This window comes from Gossypium hirsutum, chromosome A07, assembly GCF_007990345.1.
Source record: "Gossypium hirsutum isolate 1008001.06 chromosome A07, Gossypium_hirsutum_v2.1, whole genome shotgun sequence".
Classification (NCBI taxonomy): domain Eukaryota; kingdom Viridiplantae; phylum Streptophyta; class Magnoliopsida; order Malvales; family Malvaceae; genus Gossypium; species Gossypium hirsutum.
The window spans coordinates 31,118,721-31,140,917 of NC_053430.1; the positions used below are offsets into that span (position 1 = coordinate 31,118,721).

The following is a 22,197-nucleotide window of genomic DNA, read 5'->3' on the forward strand; positions in this document are numbered from 1 at the left end:
CAAAGCGTGAAGGCAACCAACATGCTGAAAGCCTTAATTTGTACAGAAAATTGTTGACATTTTGAAAAATAGAATTGGTTTTGGATGGGTGGTGTGTTTATCTAAAGTTAGTGTAAAAATAGTAGTAGCAGTGAGATTAGATATTATAACAATACTATAATGTGAGACAAAAAAGTAAATTAAACGCATTGTACCCCACCGCCCATCCAAACCCACCCTAAAGAAGAAAGAAAAGAAGGTTGTGACGATAACGGTTCACCTAAGTTAGAGGTAATGAAAGGGTATTTAGGTGATCGGTTGAGATTGGAGGAAGAAGAAAATTCTAAGTGTCTTGGTCTCTCTCGTTTCAGGTATTGTGAGGAAGTCCAACGTTTTGGCTTGCTAATAGAGTTATTCTTTGTTTTCTTGCAATAGCGATAATATGGCATCCTAAATTAAGGGTGTGAAATTTTTGGACAACTAAGAAATCAATAAATATAAGATCCCATCTGTGAAAGTTGTCTTTCAATAGATCACCATGGTGTTGACCAATGCCTAAAGTTCGCTCGATATGAAATCCACCTAGTGGAAGCATGTGTATAGTATGTAGTTCGCTCATTAAAAATACATTTAGGAGATACATGGAGGTGACAAAACGAAAATAAATAATTACAAATTATCTATCCTCAAATTAATTTTTTTTATCATTTTCATTTTTAATCCCCATTTCCTTTGTGTTAAAAAAAATTGTTAAACATGCTAATTATAGATGTAAAGTTTATATGACCAAAAAAAGCCCTTAAGAAAATGCAAAAAAATAAAAATAATTAATTAAGCTACTGCGCTAAATTTGCACCAAATTGAGCCCCTGACATTAGTTAAAATAATCAATTAAGCCCCATTCGATAATAGAATTCACGGTTGACCATTAAAATAAATTGATGGACTAATTAAATAGTGTCACATGGTAGCTTTGGGTTTAATATAATATGATTCATAAAAAAGGATTAAAAACATAAAAAATTATTAAATATTAAAAATATTTTTTTAAATAATAAAATTGATATAGACTAGGCCTGATCATAGGTCGAGCTGAGATGGGTTCGGGTTGGACCATGCAAAATTTTAGGCTCATTTTTAGGCCTGGGATTTGCTTGAAAAAGGTCCTAAAGTTTTGCCCAATATTGACCTAGGTAAAAATGCTAAACCCGAGCTTGGTCGCCAATATTAATTTTTTTTATATTATTATTTTTATATAAAATAAATTTTAAAAAATATAATACATCAAATATAATAAAAACATTAAAATAAATGTTTCCCAACAAATTGAAAATACATAAAAAAAGGTCTTTATACTTAAAAACACAAAGATAGTTGCAACTGAGCAAGCAAATGCCTCTAAAATAGCCTTTATATCCCAATTTTCGAACTTATATTTTTGCCCCAACCCTCTCACTTTTCGAGCGAAACTTCACAACTTGACTTATGATTAGATGTAATATAGACTTATAAAATTATAAAAAGTTATAATAATTTTCAAGTTTTTATGATTCTTCTTTATATAATTTTAATATTTTCAATATTTTATAATATCTTTATGATTTACCAAAGTTTTTTAAGATTTTTTATGCGTTTGTATAAAATTTTCAATATGTTTTATTAAATTTTATAATAATTTTATAATTTAATATATTATTAGATTTTTTTATAATTATTTTTTATGAATTTATAAAAAATAATATTTAATAGTTTTTGTACATATTTCTAATTTTTCATAATTTATTTGATTTTTTTATGATTTTTAATCATCTTTTATGAAAGATATTAGATTAAACTAGAAGCTACGACGTGTCACTATTTGATTGGTTCGCCAATATATTTTAATAGTCAACTTGGTCAAATACGAATTCCGTCAACGAAGGGACTTAATTGATTATTTTAATTAATGACAAGAGCTCCATTGGGTACAAATTTAATATAGGGACTTAATTGTTTTTTTTTGTATTTTCTTAAGGACTTTTTTGATATATCAACCTAAATGTAATAAAAGAAGAATTTTTTGAGATATGCTCACCAAACTTGAACCTTGAGATAGTGAGGACATTTGGTTAAAGGAAGAGATTGGGCCTATCAGAGGAAACGATGGGAGAAGGCCTATAAATTAGGCCCAGATTTGACCCCAAATTAACCCCTGTTGCCCCAACATAGACCTCATCTCGTCAAAGGCAACCAAGTTGGGATATTGAGGGTCCAACGATGACAAGCTGAAACTCGTCGGAGGGGGAGAAAAGGGGAAAAGGATGATTTACCGAAAATGGAGTTTGCTGACAGGACCAGTCTCCATCCTTGGCGGAATCGTTGGAGCCACTGTTGTTGCCCACCTAATCTTCCTTGACGTAATTTCTTTTGCCCTTTTTCCTTCTATTTCTAAACCCTAGTTTCGCATGTGATTTGTTGATTTGGTATTATGTTTCTCTCTTTTTCTTTATTTCAATAAATATCAGCCATTAGGAACTTGATTAGGTTGCTTAACATACAATTTCAAAATTGATTCTGGATTAATAACTTCTGAATATGCCATTACAATTAGGCAGATCATTAAGTGTACTTGATTTTTTTTATTTAAAGTGTTCTTCAAATATTTCAATAAATATGTGTTGGGAGTTCAAAATTTGAAGTTCGAAGTTTCTTTTGTGTTTGAGCTTTCTATGATAATTGAATTGAAGGATGAATTAAAATGAAGAGGGTTGGAGAAAGAAATAGGCATTACAAAATGATTTTTTTTTTTTTAAAAAACACATTGTTTATATGCAATTGAGGACAATGCGTTCCATTTCCTCATTGTTTGTCTAGGTATTTTCCTGTGGATTATATACGAAACATTATAACGTGTCTGCAAAGGGGTGGTGCACTGTCTTGACATTTTTTCTTTTTGAAAAACATGTTGAATAGTTGCAGGATCGATGTCTTAAAACCAAGAAGAAGACTGCCGACAGAGTAGACAGAAGTTGACAGTTGCTTTGTTGGTTTTGGCAAATGCATAGGTTTGTTGAATAATACCAAATCTGGTTGTTGTATAATATTATTTGCTTAGCTTAGTAAAAGCTTGAATGAAAGCAAAGGAACAATTTGATTTAGCTACAAGACAGGAAATTGAATGTCTCCTATAAATGCTGGGGATTTGTTTGTTCCTCCTGAAATTAAGGCAAGGAAACTACTAAGATTTTCAATTTTCAATTTTCAATATGGCAGACAAAGAAACACAAATACCATTCAGTAAACGAAATGGTAGAATGAAGGGAGATTTACATAACATATACAAATGCTGCTTACAGACATCAATACTATTGGAACCCTGTAATTCTTAGGAATTCATCATACGGCTGCTCTTCGAACTTTCATGCCGAAACCATGCTTCACTTTCAAGACACTGTTCAAAATCATATGAACAAAGCTCAGGAGATGAAGCAAAAATTAGAAAGAAGAGAAAGAAGAGAGAGAATGAGGTCATACGTTGGGGCAAGTTTGCCAAGCTTACATAGCTCTTCTCCAGTATCCTCATCCAACACCCTGCCTGATATCTCAATGATGTAATATCTATCTCTATCAGTTGGAAGCCCTCTATTAGCAAGCAATTCCAAGTCTTTTTGATGGAGTTCTCTCCCATTTACGAACACACCACTACTCCCACCAGCACAATTTTCCGGCATCGGATAGTTAAATTCTTCTATATGCGGCTGCAACAGAAATGAAATTTAGTTGAGAAAAATAGTAGGCCGGCCAAACAACAACAAAATGCTTATCTGTTTAATCTTACGGGAATTATGCCAAGACAAGGTCCGCCCAGAACACCCCAGAATCCAGCTCGGAAATCATACCTGATTAACCATGTACACATTCATCATGATAGACATTCCAGGAAGAACTCTCAAAAGTAATAAAACAGCAGATCAGAAAGAAAAACCAATGCATGCTTACCAATACTGGCCGGATTGAATTCGTCCAGCCGTTTTTTCAGCTTTTTTAACCACTCGTTCAGGTAGAGGATGCCCATTAACTGAAACGTTTCTTTTCCCACGTTCCTCTATTTGATTATATTTTGAGGAATCCTTGAAATTATTCTTGATAATATTTGCAAAAAAAGATTCACCTCCTCTTGTCATTTTCGGTTGATCATCTTCTTCGATTCCATCCCTTGAATCTTGAGAAGTCCCGGTATTAGAGTACTCATTGAACGCCACCTCCATCTCAGTAGGCAATGGTGCTTCTTTAAAAGAACTTTGTCGTGTGGTACCATTGTTTGACACAACGATCTCCAGATCAGGGCGATTACTATGATTTCCCTTCCCAAATATGTTGACTGCACGATTGTTAGTAGAGTAATCAAAGTGCTCTTGAAGAGGTGAGCCTGCAGGTGGGGGAGCCAAAATGGATTTGATCGGTTGATCAATAGAATTCACCTTCTCTCTGTTTGGACTGTTTTCATCCTGAGAGATGCTTGGAGATGAAGAACAAATGCTTCGCATATCCTGAGCTTTGACTGAGTTCAAAGCCTTACCCATTGACAATGCATTAGGTTCTCTATCCATTGACTGAAACTCATAACCAGAAAGATCATAGTCATCAGACGAAAAGTTAGCAGATATTTGGTTCGCATGGCCACGGAAATGTGAGGAGCAATCCTTTGCAACTTCATTAGAGATATCACCAGCCTCCACAGAAATTTCCATCGCTTTTGCATGATCACGAAGAACAAGCTTCTTGTTGGTGATGAGAAAGTTTATCACGGTAGAACAGGCTCCACACCGCACTTGCTGTTCATTTTTTACCATGAGCTGAAGTTTCCTGGGCATTTGTAGTAGTTCAAAGCAATTATAGCATGTTGTAAATGGAGCACCACCAGCCATAGGACATAAACGGCGTCCACCACCGGCCAACACCATCCTCTGTGGACAGCCCTGAACACCACCACCTGTTTCTGAGTTAATGTCTCTTGGCAATCTAGCATGTGCTTGCGTACCATGTACATTCAATGGAGGAGGCATTGCAGTCCTAGAACCTAAAGTCCCAGGGTTCTCAACATGGTACATTGGATTACTAGGCATATCAGGGAATCTTCTATTGCCAAATGCAGAGGTCGGAACAGGAGCTGGAACTTGCTGATGTTTCTCGTAACAGTGAAAACAAGAACAAGAAGCATGATGCAACACTGAACTTTGCGGGTATGGCATGAATTGGTGATGATCACTTCCATTGTACTGTCTAGTTAAGTATGGATGTGGCGGCAGCTGTTGGTATTCCCCTGGCAACTGATGCGAGGTTCTTCCAAGCACTCGGGGTCCAAAATATGCAGGAACATGATTTGGATCAAGCATTCGAGGATGCCGTCCATGTGGAGTCATTGCATTCGCAACAGGATAAGCATCCGATTCTGGAAACTGAGCAAAGTAAGAGGTTCCTGCCCTAGAACCATCTTCATCAGGTCCATAGAAAGGTAATGAAGGGTTTTGTGATGCGGAAGAACCATTTGGAAACCAGGAACCAACACCACCAAATGACTCTGGAGGAGCAACCCTCCCATCAAGTGGAACCTTATCTTTTGGTTTATCTACCACATTACAGGACCTACTAAGTTGCTCCTTTATCTCATCTAGCTTCCTCAGAAGCATAGCTCGATCTTCTTCGAGGAGAATTCTACCAGAACCATCCTGGTCAGTTTGAGCCTGCAACCCATAAGAAGCATCTAACTGGCGGTTTGATGGGCCTTCATCCGGATGGTCTTCGGTAACATCTCTTGGAATTCTCGGAAAACCCTCCATCTCTTCTTGCTTCCCAGCTTCCCAATCAGGAACGTCTCCCAGTATTTGTGATCCACCAGTATGCCCAAATTTGGAATCGAAACTCTGGTTTCCTGTTCCAGTTAAATTTACCACCTCATCCTTATTTGCACTAATATCATTACCTTTGTCAACACAGCACTTATCAGCAGCAAGTTTAGGTTCATTCCTAGTTGTATCACACCTGAAAGAGCCAGCGGTTGATTTACCACCCGCATCACATGAGTCTACTATATCCTTCTCCGAAAAAATACGGAACTTGGTAGGAACTTGGCCGAGCCTGTCTTCTTCCAACTTCTCAGAGGAAGTTTCTGGTTCACAATTCTCAGTTTTTGCTGTTAATCAAACAACATTCCACTATCAATTTCATGCAAGAAATTATGCTCATTTGATTGCAAAAGGACCGAACTAAAACAGGAAACTGGAATCCAAAGCCTTAAATTATTTCAAACTACTCTAATAAGCAAAATTTCAAGTTAACACAGATACATGACAGGATGAGGGTAGAGACAGATTTGTGTCTCTTGGGTTCAACAACTTTCTCATCAGCCAAACAAAAAAAGTAGTAAAATAAAGAAAAACATAAAGAGAGAAAAGTACCTCGAAGAACAGCACCGCAGCCACCACACTTGTAAACAGAATATTCTGCAAGTTCTGGAAGAAGGTTTTCGCACTTTGGACACAAAACCAACCTTACTTTGGTTGACTCGGTCATTTTTTTAAGTCATTCAGGGTCCCAACACGCCAAAATTATAGAAAACGACGTCACGCCAGAAGCAATTTACTTGCTTAAACCATTTCTTTTCTTTTAAGAGCTAAAATATCCCCTCACGACTCTTGGCAACAGCCATCAGCATCAACAAACTCGCTTACTCATATATTTATATGAAGCCAACTTTGGGAACCCAGAAATGGAGAGCTAAGGAGGAAAAATAAGAAAAGGAAGCTGAATTGACGGTTCTCATAAGTTTCCTTTTAAAAGCCAAGTTGCTGGGTTGTTGTTGGTTTTCTCAGAGACCAAACATATAAACAAAAGAAACCCAGATTACATGATAGTTTCCCAAAGTTGTATGAAAAATAAAGAATATTCATACTTTTAAAGAAAATGTTGATTAAACTATTATCTTTTAACGATGTTGTTAATGTGGAGGTTACGTGTTAAAAGATTTGGAGCTTTGAATTTTTTGACATTGTACGGCTTCAAAGTTTCACACATTCAAGTTTTGAATTTTTTATTAATTAAATAAATTACGGTAAATTTAATTACAATATTTATATATATTTTTTGCCATTGTACGGCTTCTTGACTTTTTTTTAAGCTCGACTCCTTAGAATTGATTAGAATATAAATTCAAAAAAATTAAATTAATTGACTTGCGAACAAATACGAAATGTACTAAAAATTAATTTTATTTATTTTTAATTTTTTATTTAATCAAATTATATGGATCAATCAAATCAATTTGATAATAAACTTATCGGTTTGATCATTAATCTGGTTTTGAGTTTATTTGATACAAACGAAAAGTGAGATGAAAGAAATTAAGAGAGATGATCATTTTTTATTTTAATGTATAAAAATCAATAATTCCAAATTGACATGATGATAAGAATGTGTATTTTAATTTAAAATTATGATTTTTTTAAACATTTTATTTTCTTATCTTATTTTAATTTAAAAAATTACAATTTTTTTTAGTTTTCCTATCTTTTCTTTAAAATACACCTATAAGAACAGAATTATATTTTCCATTTTTGATTTTTATCTTTCTAATTTTATTTGGACTAAGAAATTATGGTATTAAGGTTGTACAATTAATGCAACCAAAGAGAGAAGAAGAGGAAAAGCAGTGATTTGTCGGTTGTGAAGAGTGAAGGAAACTGCGAAAATCTATTCCAACTCTGAAACATCTCATTGTTGTTTGCCCTTTAACATATGCTTATAACAAATATTATACAGAATTATATTTACTCGATAGTGTTATTAGCCCTTTTATATAGAATTTTTAGTAAAATATTTGAAAATGATAAATGGACAATATTCAATAAAATGTTGAATAGGTAAGCCATCATTTTATCAAATTTTTTGTATTTCTATTTTAATAGTTGAAAATTTAATAATAACTGCAAATAACAAATCATTAATCTGATGAATAATTCAATTATTTAATATAGCAGAAGTCCGTCAGCTAAACCAGGGGATGTGGTCCCATGCTGTCAATGTTGCACATTTCTCATTGCATGCTCTTACTTAAAACGTAATAATGGGAAGTTTTGGGACAAGTTTCTTTTATTTTCCCAGTACTTTTATAAGGGACAGGGGAGAGGTGGTCGTCCTTTCGTCTTGTTTTTCTTTTGGGAAATAAATGAAACATTGGTGGGAAAGCGCAGTCGGCATGGAAGGGTTTCACTTTTTAACTATGGATGATGATAGTGATTAATGGCGTGTGTTTTGAGAAGTGAGTGCAAGAGGTCGAGTTTTAATGGCAGCAATTAGATGGACGGTGGGGCATTTAACGTCAAGTTTGGTTTACGTGTAAGTACTAAATCATTAATGGAGGATGATACTACCAATAATATAATTAATAAAGAGGTTTAAACTAGGCTTAACAATTAATATCCACCCCTTAGCATAACTATTCAATATTAATCACAAAGTTAGTACAAAGTCACTTTTGTTCTTTCATTCAAATTAATTTTTCTACGGTGGAAGATCAAAATTTGTAATTATTGCACACAACATTTTATGGAAGTTCACTTATTAAATAAGGTTTATTTGACCCATTTAAACTACCTCAACACATGGAACTCATGGAAAATCTTATCTACTTGAAACTTTGGTGGACCCAATGAAATACTCTATTAAAATTAGAGTTACTAATGTAATTTATGTAAATCATAAGGGATAAAGATATATAGAGTTTAAATCCCTTAGGGCTCTCATATTATAAATCGACACAAATTTCAACCCTTGATGTAATTCGATCTGTACTATTGTTTTGGGGGGAGGGGGGAAGCTCAATTATAAATAGAAGCCTCCCCTTCATTTGTAATCACTCAATTGTAATCATTCATAGTAATTTAATACTATTCAAAGCATTTACTCAAACACTTTATTTTTCTGTGGCTTTTCTGTACATTCATTGCTCTTTCGTTTCGAGTTTGCTTCTATATTGCTTCAGTGCCTCAGAGAATTTCAGCAAGAATTCTCATTTCTCGAGTGTTAGGCTAACTTGGGCGGATTTGAATCCAAAAAATCGCTTCAGGCCATGCGGTTTGCCAAACTGAAGTTCTAGGCCCCGTGACAGTTGGTATTCGAGCTACTGTTCGAAGGCGTTGATTGAGATGTCAAAAGGAGTAGAAGAACAAGTTGAGTTGATGAAGTCTCGTGGTAGAAGCAAGAAAGCTAGAAACTCGAGAGATATGCTGTCAATTTTGGTAGATAAGGTTGCCAAACTTGAAGGCTCTATGGGGGATATGAGAGTGACGTTTGAGATAGTCAATGGACACACTGACGAGTTATGTAACATCCCTTACCCGTATCCGACGTCGGGACAGGGTACGAGGCATTACCAAACTTGTACTCATACATTCATGCAATAATCGGGTTATAAAATTTTTCTTTAAGACAACTTCATTCATACATACACAATTTGTCCCTAACATGGGCCTACGAGGCCCAAAATAACCATCGAAAAAGGATCGGGACTAAATCAGAAACTTTAGAAATGTTTGTGAAACTTTCCCTAATATAGAGCCACACGCCCGTGTAAGACAGGGGACATGCCCGTGTGCTCTAGACACGCTCGTGTCCTCCAGCCGTGTAAGTCTCTGACTATGACGTCAGCACTAATTTAGGGTCACACGGCCGTATCACACGCCCGTGTATCCAGACCGTGTAATCAATTAAAATTAAATGAATTTTTCATAAAAAAGTGCAGACTTCACACGGCCAGAGTACACGCCCATGTAAGTAGGCTGTGTCTCTCACACAGCCAAGACACATGCTCGTGTCTTAGCCCGTGCGTTTACTACTGAGCATACTGACTTGCAATATTAGGGTGCAGGGGACACATGGCCATTCAACACGCCTGTGGGGTAGACCGTGTGTCACACACGGCCTAGACATATACCTGTGTGTCTACCCGTGTGGACAATTTAAAGGTTATTTTCCAAGCCAATTGCCACCCTTAATCACTCATGCACTTAAGCATATTTCATAGCATGAAACATAACATACTTAGACACCCAATATTCAACACCATAACACTTTCATATCTTTATAATCTCACCATATTACACATTTCTTTAATAACACTATTTGGAAGCATTTTATACAAACTTCATGCAGATCAACTTGATTATCAAAATTTCAAGTTGCACACTTATAACTATTGTCATCTTAGGTTATTAAACCATTATTTATGTCCTAGTATTTAATCTATACATCTTCATACATCCCAAGCAATCATAATCCACATCATAAAGACAATATCTCATCATATAACCATCACACAACCACATAGAACATCATCAATACTTCAACACATGCATGCATGAACAATTAGATATTACAACCCATAAATCAATCATAAGCCATATCACATAGCTATTACAAAATGAATCATCAACATCATAGGCCTTCACAATTTGGCCAAATAGCATGACACATTTCACAAAATAACCAAGTCCCCTATACACGCCATACTCAAAATAACAATTTCACTATACCTAATATTGCTTTGATAGTGAGATCGAATACTCCGACAACTTCTGATCCCCGAGCTAGCTTGGCGGAATTGCAAAAGATGGAAAGTAAAGGGGGTAAGCATTAAAGCTTAGTAAGTCCACATGCAAATAATATGCAATGATAGTAAGCAATTAACATGTAAAGACATAATAACATATACATAAAGATTATTCATCATTCAAGCCTTTTGCATACTTATCATATGTTCATATGTATACATATACATAAACTTTCTCACCATAAGTCATTCTTCATCAAGGCATTGCTCATGAGTTTAGCGTACATACCTGTACTCACTTGTAGTATATCACATAACCATACCTTCTTTAACACGCCCTCCTCAGGACTTTCATCACATCCATTTCATTACCCGTTGAACACTTGGAATACTATTGGATATGCAAAAACTTGCACAGAAGTGCCACATATACATACGTAGCCAGAGCTACCTCATAACATGTAACGCTCGCAATGGAGCTACTTACGAGCTTGCTCATGTAAGCTATCGGTCAAGGTGTAACTACACGGGCTGCTCACACAAGCTGTCAGGTATCCGACCCACTCAAGGATTACCTAGCCACCGGTAAGACACACAAGACCATTGCCTGGAACCCAATTACATGTATCGCATCCATAATGAACTCGGACCAACTCAACGAGCTTGGATGCCTCATACATATCACAAACCTGGACCAACTCAACGAGTTCGGATTTTTAAATTCTTAGTGACATATCACTTGTATTCTAGACTATTCCTAAGGTTCAAACGGGATTTTCCTCACTTGCACAAGGCATACATTGTCATACTTGCTCGTGATGTTGTGGATAACGACCAATATCATTCATACTTACAAAGTTACCATTAGGCATAGCATGCATAATAAGCAATAAAATAATTATCACATAATGTTAACACAACATAACGTACCACATTGTCACATTATTTACACATGTACTTACCTCGGTACAAAAATGATGATAATCGAGCCTAATCGTCATATACTTTATTCTTCCCTTGATCAAGACTCGGTTCACATTTTTCTTGATCTATAATGTCAAATTTAGCTTGTTTATTAATCACATTACTCAAATTGATCCATAATTCATGCTTTGGTAAAATTACCTTTTTACCCCTATCTTTCCACTTATTTACGATTTAGTTCCTAGGCTCGTAAAATGAAATGCATGTATTTTCTTGGTTACCCAAGCCTATCCAAACCTTTACTATGCTCATATCAGCCCATATTTTCCTTTATTTCACATTATTACTACTCACTTTTACACTTTTACAAACAAGTCCCATTTTTAGGTGTTTTCACTAAAAATCACCTAGTAAAATATGTTCATCATGCATCAAACATTTATATTTCTCTATTAATCAACAAAATACATGCATGTTACACAGGGGTCAAATTTCATACATGAACCCTAGCTCAAAATATAGCTAGAAATGGTAGATCATGCTTCAAAGACTTCAAAAATACAAAGAACATTAAAAACGGGGCTAAGGAGCACTTACAATCAAGCTTGGAAATGTTGAACGAAACCCTAGCTATGGCTATTGAGAAATTCGGCTAGCACATGGAGAAGATCGACACATTTTTTCTTTGATTTTCCCTTTTTATTCTTTTAATTACCAAATGACCAAAATTCTTTGTGTTTTTCTTTCAATTTTTTTCTATGCATACCCATTTTTGTCCAAAATTATAGAAATTGGTCAAATTGATAATTAGGACCCTTTAATTCATAATCTAAAGTAATTTCATGCTTAAAGCTTCTAGAATGCAAAATTTTCATCTTATTTAGTTTGGTCCCTAAAGTTCAATTAGACATTTTATGCATATAATTTCTTCACGAAACTTTCACATAAGCATGCATTCATATCATAGACCTCATAAGAATCATATAATAATTATTTATATCTCAAATTTTTTGTCTCGAAACTACTGTTCCGACTAAATGCAAAATTTGCATATTATTCAGTTTGATCCCTAAAGTTCAATTAGACAATTTATGCATATAATTTCTTCTCGAAACTTTCACATAAGCATGCATTCATATCATAGAACTCATAAGAATCATATAATAATTATTTCTATCTCGAATTTATGGTCTCAAAACCACTGTTGATGTTACAAGTTAGGCTAAATGAGAGTGCAACTCAATGACTATATGGCAGAGGCTCTTAGTTCCAATCATGATGTGATGAGAGAGACCTTCAATGTTGCCATGGATGACCAAACTGAGAGGATGGCAAAGAGGAATGACTTTTCAAAGCTTCAATTATGACTTTGAAGGAGGAAGCTAAGGTCATGATGGCAAAATTTGAGGAACTTGAGGGGCAACTCATGTGTGCAAAGCTGTTACGGGTAAAGGGATGCTAGCTCAATCTCTAAGCAACACAAAATAGATGTTCCCAAACCAAAGGAGTTTAAGGGGACGAGGTCCATGGGAGATATAGATAATTTTTTCTGGGAGATGGAACAATATTTCCGTGCAAAGGGCATCAAGATGATGTCACTAAGGTAAATATTATTTCTGTCTATTTTACTGATGTCACTTTTTATTGTTGGTGTTATAGGTTCACTAATGAGAAACGAGGTAGGATCACAATTGAAACTTGGGAGGAGTTCTGAAAGGAGTTCAAAAAGTAATTTTACCTGCAGTATGTCGAGAAGGAGGCTCAAGCTCAGTTGCAGTGATTTATGCAACAAGGCACTATGCTAGAGTATGGTAAATATTTTAGTGAGTTGATGCTTCAAATCTCTGATCTGAGTGAGAAAAAAAACATGCTATTGATTTAAGAATGGATTAAAGCCTTGGGCAAAGCAAAAGTTACGTCGATAAGGTATACTGACCTTATTGTAGCCATGGTCAAAGCGAAATCCTTTGTCGAGCTTAGTCTGAGGAAAGACAAGTTTGAGCCTTCCAAGCCCAAAGAGACGGGTAATGGTGGGGGAGGCTTCAAGGGAAAATGGAACAAAAATGGCAATGGGGGTAATGGGTAATGGTGGGGGAGGCTTCAAGGCTTCAAGTTATATATATATATAGAGCTCATATCTCATACATACCAATTAAGTACGTGTACCATTCACAACACGGTTATACTTTCCTCATTAGCTTAAGAACATAACGTGGGTATAGTGCCGATGCCATGTCCCAGACATGGTCTTATATTGGCTCATATCTCAAGTCGATGCTATGTCCCTGACATGGTCTTACACTGACTATCATCTCATAGCCGATGCATGTCCCAGACATGTCTTACACTAGTTCTTGTCTCAATGCCAATGCCATGTCCCAGACATGGTCTTACACTGGCTTTCATAAAGTGGCCAATGCATGTCTCAGACATGTCTTACACTAGCTCACACACAAATGACCCAAACGAAATTTCCACTATCTCAATTATCATTATACATTTTCAATTTCACAACCAAGCAATTCATGCTATATTATCTCAATACAATTAAATACATACATTAATAATGTAGTTGTATTATTTACATACAACTTACCTTGGATTACAAAACGTATATGACTAGTCGGTTTAGTCGACTTGTTTGGCTTTCCCTCGGTTTAGGTTTGGATTTGACAATTCTTGATCTATATTAGCAAAATACAATCATTTAGTCACTAAATAAATTTAAGAAATTAAAAACTCACATCTTCGGTAAAATGACCATGTTGCCTCTAGACTTTGGCAAAATGACCATTTTACCCTTATGCTCCAAAATTAATTTTTATCGAATTTATTCACATCTTGAGCCTATTTTAACTCTTTTTATTCTTATAGCAACCCCAAATTAATCATATTTCACACATTATCAACTATTTTACAACTTGTGCAAAATAGTCACTTTAGGTGTTTTCATGGTAACACCTTTCACAAAAGTTGTCTATTACACAACTAAGACTCATATTATTCCATAAAATTTTAGAAAAAACTTTAAATTTCTCATGGAAAAACCCTAGACCTTCAAGCATTTTGCAAGATATACCCCTCATTTGAAAGCTTATGCTTCAAGGGTTTCAAAAATACAAAAATTATCAACAAAGGACATGGAAATCACTTACTTCTAGGGATGATAAGTTAATGCAAAATTTGAAGTCCAAACATCCCCAAAAATGGCTGAAAATCGGTTGGGTAAGAAGATGAAAAAGGGATGATATCATCTTTCTTTATTTTATTTCCATTTTAGTCAAATAAGCCACCCAATTTTTTCCTAACCTTGAAAATTGTCTCATCTTTTTCTCATGGTCGGCTATGCTATCATAATAGGGTCTAATTTCCCTTTAAAGACCCTCAATTTTTATTCTCTAGCTATTTGACACCTCTAACTATCAATTTAGGACTTTTGCATTTTATGCGATTTAGTCTTTTTCTGCAATTGGGCTCACAAACATCAAAATTAACCCACCAAAATTTTCATGTACTAATATAAACATGCTATGACTCCAAAATAATAATAAAATAATTTCTCTGACTTCGAATTTGTGGTCCCGAGACCGCTATTTTGACTAGCCTTAAAATCAGGCTATTACATTGCACTTTTGTGCCTCTGGTGTGGTATAGTTACTCATGTATTCAAATTTGTTTATTATAGTTCATCGAGCTAATTGATTAATGAAAAAGAGAAATGACAGTGGAATTTTACGAATTTGATGTTCAAATGGTTATATGATGATTAGATAATGCAAATGGTATTGAATTGTATATTCTATATGTATGGTACTAATTTGAATAACATATTAAATGTTAAATTGTTATATGATTTGATTATTTGATGAACTCACCTTATTGTTGTGGAATGTTATGTCAGGCAAATTGTATCAAGTTAAGTAGTTTGATACGTTTAATTATAAATTGAGGTAAGTTTATCTTCTTAACACCTATAAACTTACTAAGCATTCAAAATGCTTACCTAGTTGTTTTCCCTATTTTTGTAGATTGTCGATTTGCGGGACGTGTCGATCAGATCACATTGAAGCTTACACTATCTTACTATCGACTCAGTAGACTTTTGCTCATTTTAATCTCAATTATGTGATGTTATATATATGAGTTTTCTTGAAAATGATAGATTGATTTGATGTAATGACCCAAGATTCATGGGCACCAAAAAAGTACAATATCGGGCCTCCATCTTAATAAACTGAGTTTGTAAATAATTATTAGGAGTAATTATGAGTCTAGTAGTGTGCTTAATTAAGTTTTAATTAGGTGAATTTAGCTTAAATTAGAATAATTAGCAAAAAGGACTAAATTGAATAAAGGGTAAAAGTTTATTATAGATTAAAAGAAAGTTGAAGGGCCAAAATGGCAATTAAGCCAATTTACTATAGATGAGGCGGCAAAATTAGATAAAATCTAAGATTTTTATTAGATTTTTATATGTTTAAGGTTTTAAATTAATTTATAAATTATATTAATTATTATTATATTATTATGAAATAAGTTAAATAAAGACAAATGTATGGTAGTGATTTAATGCAAGTGTATTAATATAAATATATACATTTGTGATATTTTTAATTAGTAAAAGATATTTATTAGATAAAATAATTAAATTGTGAGATTTTGTGTAATGAACAAATTAGATAGTAACACTTGTAATAATGTGAATATATACATTTATATTATATTTATTTATTTACTTGAAAATTAAGTAAAAGATAATTACTAATTAAATAATTATATTAGTAGATTTTTATTAGTAAATAAATTGAAAGTATGACAATTGTATGGTATTGATGGTATACAAATGTAGTAAAATAAATATATGTGTACATTTGTATGTATATGATTAATTATTTAAAATATATTTAATGTTATTATATTTAATATAATAAGTTAATTAATAAAATAAAAGAATATTTTTATATATATATATAACATAAAAGAAAAGAAAAAAGGAAGGAAAGAACATAATAACAAATGGGAAAGAAAGAAAGAAAGGAGAAAAAGAAAAGAAAAAAGAAAAAATTAGGGATTTGAAGCTTTAAGCTTTAAAAGGTAAGTCAATTAAGTCCTTTCACTTAATTTTGATGTTTTTGAAGTTTTAAAACAAGGTTTTGATGAAATTAAGTTAATATTTTGGAAGTTCATAGGTTTTCAAATATAGTTCATGTTGAACAAAAATATGAACTAGGGGTTTAATTGAATGAATTTCAAGTTAAAAGTGATAAAGGGATTAAACTGTAAAAAAAGCTATAAGTTTTATGATAAAGGGATTAAATTGAAAGAAGTTTTAGATTAGGGTTTTATTGTGAATGTTAAATAGTTGAGTTGAATATAGCAAGAAATTAAGTAGAAAAGAAGTATGAATTGAGTTAGAAAAGTAAGTGAATTTAGTTAGGATTAAATTAGGAATAAGTAGGAATTGAATAAAAATTCAATTATTTGTCATAATTTAGTGCTGTAATTGATAGTGAATATTATTATTATTTTCGTAGCTAACAAGGAACTTGAGGCATCAGCATCAAAAGGAAATGAAAAAGTTGTCGAGGAGTTGTAACGCTCTAAAAATATGGGGTCTGTAATTTTGCTTGTTTTGGCATATAGTCCATGTTTGCCTGAAAGGTTAGTTGATTTAAGTGTGTTTGGGGGTGTCTGAGTAGTTCTGGGTTCAAGTTTCGGCTTTTGCAGCATTTTTGTTTTTGCTCTTAAAAGAACCTGAACGCTGGCACTTAGGCTTTATAAATATTCATGGCTGATTGGTGACACAGAAGGCCTTGTGGCTTAGTGGTAAGTAGCGTGTTGTGCATTCGTATGGGGATGGGTTAAAATCCCAGGTAACGTAAAAGGGGGCTTTATTTTATGTTTTGGTGGCACAAGAGGTGGAGTTTGACTTAAACTCTGTAGAAGTGGTTGGAGACTTGGTAAAAGGGGATTTGGTTTGAATTTGAATGGGAGGTTGGTGAGACTGTGGAGGGATAGGGGGAGAGGATTGGGGAGAAAATCAAGGGATGTGGTGTTGGTTAGAGGTTGTGGCCGAATGGACCACTAAGGTTCCCTTGGTTTCGGTTTGGAGAAGGTTGAGACATTTTTGTGTGGTGTGGAAGTGGCTGAATTCTCCTATACTCAATTTCGGTACTCTACTGTCTCGAGATTATTTCGTTTGCATATTTTCTTTCTTCTTATATTCTCTCACTTGTTATCTTTTTGTGTTAGTCAAGCGAGCATTCTCTCTTTTGGTCTTATTCTGTTTGGTGAAGCACTACTTCCCTTGTTATTCTGCGTTAGCCGATTCTCTCATTTCCCTCAATTCTTTTCTCATTACCATTAGTCGACTTGATCTTCTCCCTCTCATCATTTTCTCTTTTCGGTTTTCTTTAGCCGAACCACTCTTGCTCTCTTCTCTGTTCATCTTGTTCTTCTTCTTCTTGTTTTCCCTCATTGGCCGATTATTGTGCCTCTTGTTCTCGTGCACTCGCTTCTTTTGAGCATCAAGTTCTGAAAAGCATCCATTGTGCCAGCATCTTTTCTATCTATCGTTTGGTCTTGGGGTAAGTGTTCTTTCTTATGCCTATTATTCTTTCGTTTCCTTTTCAAGTGGAATGTTCGATTACGAATGCTAATTCTCTACTCCTTTTGCATGTTTGGGATCTCTAGACTCTAACTCTCAAAGAGATAAAGGGGAACTTTCAGCGCTCAAAGGTGTACAAATTCCTTTTTGGCGTTCGATCTAATCACTGGGGTAAGAAGACTAAGTTGTCAGTTGGGGTTGGATATCAAATCTTTCTAACTACCATTTTGTAAAAGTTGTAAAATTGGGTAGAAAGATGAGAAATAATGAAAAAATTTGGGCTGCTATAAGAGAAAAGAACATTTGGCTAGGCTTGGGTAAGGTAGAAATTGCATGCATTTCATTATACGAGTCTAGGGACTAAATTGTAACAATGTGAAAGGTTAGGGGCAAAACAGTCATTTTGTCTGGGGTGAAATTTAGACTCGAAAGGAATAATGTGAGGTATTCATGATTCATTTTTATTGTTATAGACCCCGAAGAACAAATTTCTGAGGTCGATCGAGGAAAACGAAAGGTTTTAGCATAACCGAAATGCGAAACCAAGACGAATAAATGGTAAGTTCGAATAACTTAAAGTAAACTCATAATATACCTAATTGCATGTTTTATGAATGTATGAATATTGTATTTGATGATGGCATAAAAATCCATGAAATGTGTTATTAATAATGACATGATGATAAATGTCCCGGTTGAGGTTAAAAAGGAAGTCCGATGGGTAAACCATGATTTACATGTGACTTGAGATCGTGCATGTCTTGCAGAAAGGATTTAGCCCAGACAGGTAATCCGTTGATCTCAAATATAGAAAGGATCTATCCCGGACGGGTGTTCCTTGAGTGATCGAGCCTCCCAAAGAATATTTGTGCATTGTGGATTTAGCCCGGACAAGTAATCCGATTAGGGTCTGAATTTAGCCTGGACTTGTAATTCAGATTCGAGCTCATTAAGGGTGTTTGTTGCTATAGGTATTTAGCCTAGACTAGTAATCCCGACATCACCTTATGAGGTGATATTACGGGGGATTTAGCCTAGACTGGTAATCCCACCGTAAGATACGAGGTTTAAGGGAGTGCGTACATGAGATGATCGCTCTTATGACTTTATGGTAAATGGGTAATCCATCTAGATTTCCAAAAAACTAAACGGGATTAATATGAGATATAAAAATGAAAACATTGAACGATGATCTCATCTTAGACAAGTTACATGGTGCATTGTTATGTGACTATCTTGTTGATTGAGTGCATGTGATAGGGAAACCATTCTGTGCTTGTTGGTCTTATTGCCTAATATGGTTGCATGCTAATTAATCAGTAAGTTTACTTTCCAGTTATTCGGGCTTACTAAGCACGTAAATGCTTACCTCTCTCTTTTCCCTGTCTTACAGAGCTCGAAGACTCGTAAAGATTGGAAGACGGTTGGAGAGTCAACACACTATCAACTTGTCCAGCTTTGGTATATAGATGTTTTTATTTTTTTCAATGGCATGTATAGGGCTTTTGTTTATTTTGTTATATGTGTCATTTGATTTTCCAATATGAAGGCTTGTAAAGATATACATGTTCACTTGTATATGGCCATAGGAATTGGCTCATTTTGATTAGGTTATGACCTACAAATTTGTGCATGTTTATGTTCAATTGTGCTAGTGAGGATGAAATATGGCCTACCACATTTCCATACATGTAATGCAATCAAATCACATGGGATAACTAGGTCATAATTGGCGATGAGTAATAATAATGAGCCAATTTTAAAAGTATTTAAAGGCATAGAAATCCTTAATACAAAGAGAATAACATATCATGTGTAAAACCGATGAGATGAGGTTTACATGCAATAAGGTTTATCAAGGTCATTTAAGATGTATAATTAGGCCTTGTTATGTATTATGAGAACCTATAAGAGTATGGGGTTGATAGAGGGTGACCAAAGGCTTGGAAAATAGCCTAACAAGGTCCACACGGGTAGACACACGGGCATGTGTCTAGGCCATTTGTGACACACAGATCGTCCCATGGGCATGTGGTATGGCCGTGTGTCCCCTGCACCTAAAAATTTTAAGTCAGAATGCATTGCATTAAACATACGGGTAGAGACATGGCTGTTCGTCTCACCCGTGTGGAGTGCACGGCCTAGCACACGTGCGTGTGTCTTATCCGTGTGCCCCTAAATGCATGCTGACGTCATAAACAGAATGCTCAAGTTTTTGGACACGGGCGTGTGCTTGGCCTTGTAAAAACCCTTGTAGGTTCGAAATGGAAAATAATTTTTAGAAATTCAACACGGGTGTAGGACACAGGCGTGTCCCAAAGCACACAGGTGTGTGCATTGCCTCTACACAGGCGTGTGAGACTTAATCTAGAAAATTTTCTAAGAACTTTCTCAAGTTCTTGGTCTAGTCTCAGACCCTTTTCAATGTATGATTTGGGCCTCCTAGGCCCATAATAGGGACACTAAGATGTTGTTTGAATGCTTTCAAATTGGAACAAAATTTTATAACCCGTATTACCCGAAAATGTTCAAGTACATGTCTAGTAACGCCTCGTACCTGGTTCCGATCTTGGGTACTGGTCAGGGGTGTGACATGAATTGTCTTTGATAGCGTGAATGATGATTTTACTATGAATTTTTCATTAGTTGCTTCAGAAACGACTGCAGCATCTCGTAGTTTGGACCCAACGATCGGGTTGGGAAATGGGTGTTACAATGTAAATCCTAAGGCATAAAGATGTGAAAAGTTTAAATCCATTAGGACTCTCATCTTGTACATAGGTAGAAATATCAATTATTGTTGTAATTCAGTTTGTATCATTAGTTTGGGGCAGCTCAACTATAAATAGATGTCTTCCCCCTTATTTGTAATCACTCAGTTGTAATCATTCATAGTAATTTAATACTATTAAGAGCATTTACTCAAACACCTGGTGTGCACTATTTTTTTGTGGCTTTTTTGTTCGTTCGTTGCTTTTTTGTTTTGAGTTTGCTTTTATTCTACTTCGGTGCCTTAGAGAAATTCGTCAAGAATTCTCATTTCTTGAGTGTTAGGTTGACTTAGACAAATTTGAACCCAAGAAATCGCCTAAAGTTGTCCGATTTGCCAAACTAAAGTTCTAGGCCAGTGACATATATATTTATTTATATTATTATTTGGTCATTAATTCAATTATTGTCACAAGTTGTATAAAAAAAAGATAGATATCATAAGTTAACTCGAGATTAGGAAAAGAATTAAAATAATATTACAAATGTATTTTTTTTCTTTTTTTGTTTTATTTTTTTATAAAACCAATAAAAATAATTTGAATTCAAAATAAACATAGAAATCACATATAAAAGGAATTAAACCTAAAATAAGAAGGTGCCAAAAACTTCAACTTTTTCATTTTAATGAAAACCTTATTAATTTTGTACATAATTTTTATATATAATTCTTACATATATTTGTCACCTACGTCATGATTTGTTAGACTAAGTTAAATGTAGTGAATTTAAGACACTGGCTAAATTAAGCAAATTATAAAAAAAAAACTCATCTTAAAATTACATTAATAAAATATTTAAATTTAAATAAATAACCATAAATCTCATTATTTACTTAAACAACTACATATTTATTTTTAAGTTTTAATTTATTTTTGAAAAAGTATAACTATTTCTTTTCTTTTCTTTTTAAATAAAAGCAGACTGGATTTTATAAATTCAAAATCAATCCAAGAAACAAATAAGGCCCAAAACAATCAGCCTTAGTACTTAAACAATACACATAATAGAAAGAAAAGAAGAAAAAATCAAAAATCAAAATAACATCCACTCCGAAATGAACTGTCCTCCACTTTTACTTTCCAAAAACACGTTAACTTTGACGCCGATTATAGTTCCCCGAGGATAACGAGTAGTCTCTTTCAAATTCCCCGTCTATCATTCTCTTTGTCCTTCCTAAGCCCTTATTTCACCTCAATCAAGCTTTCGTTCTCTTTGTCGACCAGATCCTAGTGATTCCATGGCATACCAAGGCACTGATCCTTCTAGGTAAACCTCTCATTGCTTCTTAAACTCTATGATGCGATTTTGTTGGCAGTTTTAATTGCTGATC

The 22,197-nt window shown here is 34.5% G+C and overlaps 1 protein-coding gene and 1 long non-coding RNA gene across 2 annotated transcripts; one reads left to right on the top strand and one right to left on the bottom strand.

The window, feature by feature from the left end:
- Nucleotides 1–2,067: 2,067 nt before the first annotated feature.
- On the top strand, nucleotides 2,068–3,209 carry LOC107952942 (uncharacterized). Its single transcript, XR_001699007.2, has 2 exons — nucleotides 2,068–2,375; nucleotides 2,932–3,209. It is a non-coding gene; the product is annotated as an uncharacterized lncRNA (long non-coding RNA).
- On the bottom strand, nucleotides 3,180–6,889 carry LOC107952941 (uncharacterized). Its single transcript, XM_016888150.2, has 5 exons — nucleotides 6,417–6,889; nucleotides 3,958–6,151; nucleotides 3,797–3,857; nucleotides 3,493–3,716; nucleotides 3,180–3,409 (listed from the first exon to the last, which is right to left on the bottom strand). Exons 1-5 carry the CDS (start codon nucleotides 6,529–6,531, stop codon nucleotides 3,355–3,357), a joined length of 2,649 nt encoding a protein of 882 aa, XP_016743639.1. The 5' UTR covers nucleotides 6,532–6,889; the 3' UTR covers nucleotides 3,180–3,354.
- Between the last annotated feature and the right edge of the window lie 15,308 nt (nucleotides 6,890–22,197).

What these genes read in the sequence shown, in the direction of transcription:
- LOC107952941 (XM_016888150.2), bottom strand. Translation starts at nt 6,531, where the DNA reads ATGACCGAGTCAACCAAAGTAAGGTTGGTTTTGTGTCCAAAGTGCGAA. An exon ending in CTGCGGTGCTGTTCTTCGAG is followed by an intron (nt 6,152 to 6,416) that starts GTACTTTTCTCT and finishes TTTGATTAACAG; the next exon opens with CAAAAACTGAGAATTGTGAA. An exon ending in CTTGTCTTGGCATAATTCCC is followed by an intron (nt 3,717 to 3,796) that starts GTAAGATTAAAC and finishes TTTCTGTTGCAG; the next exon opens with CCGCATATAGAAGAATTTAA.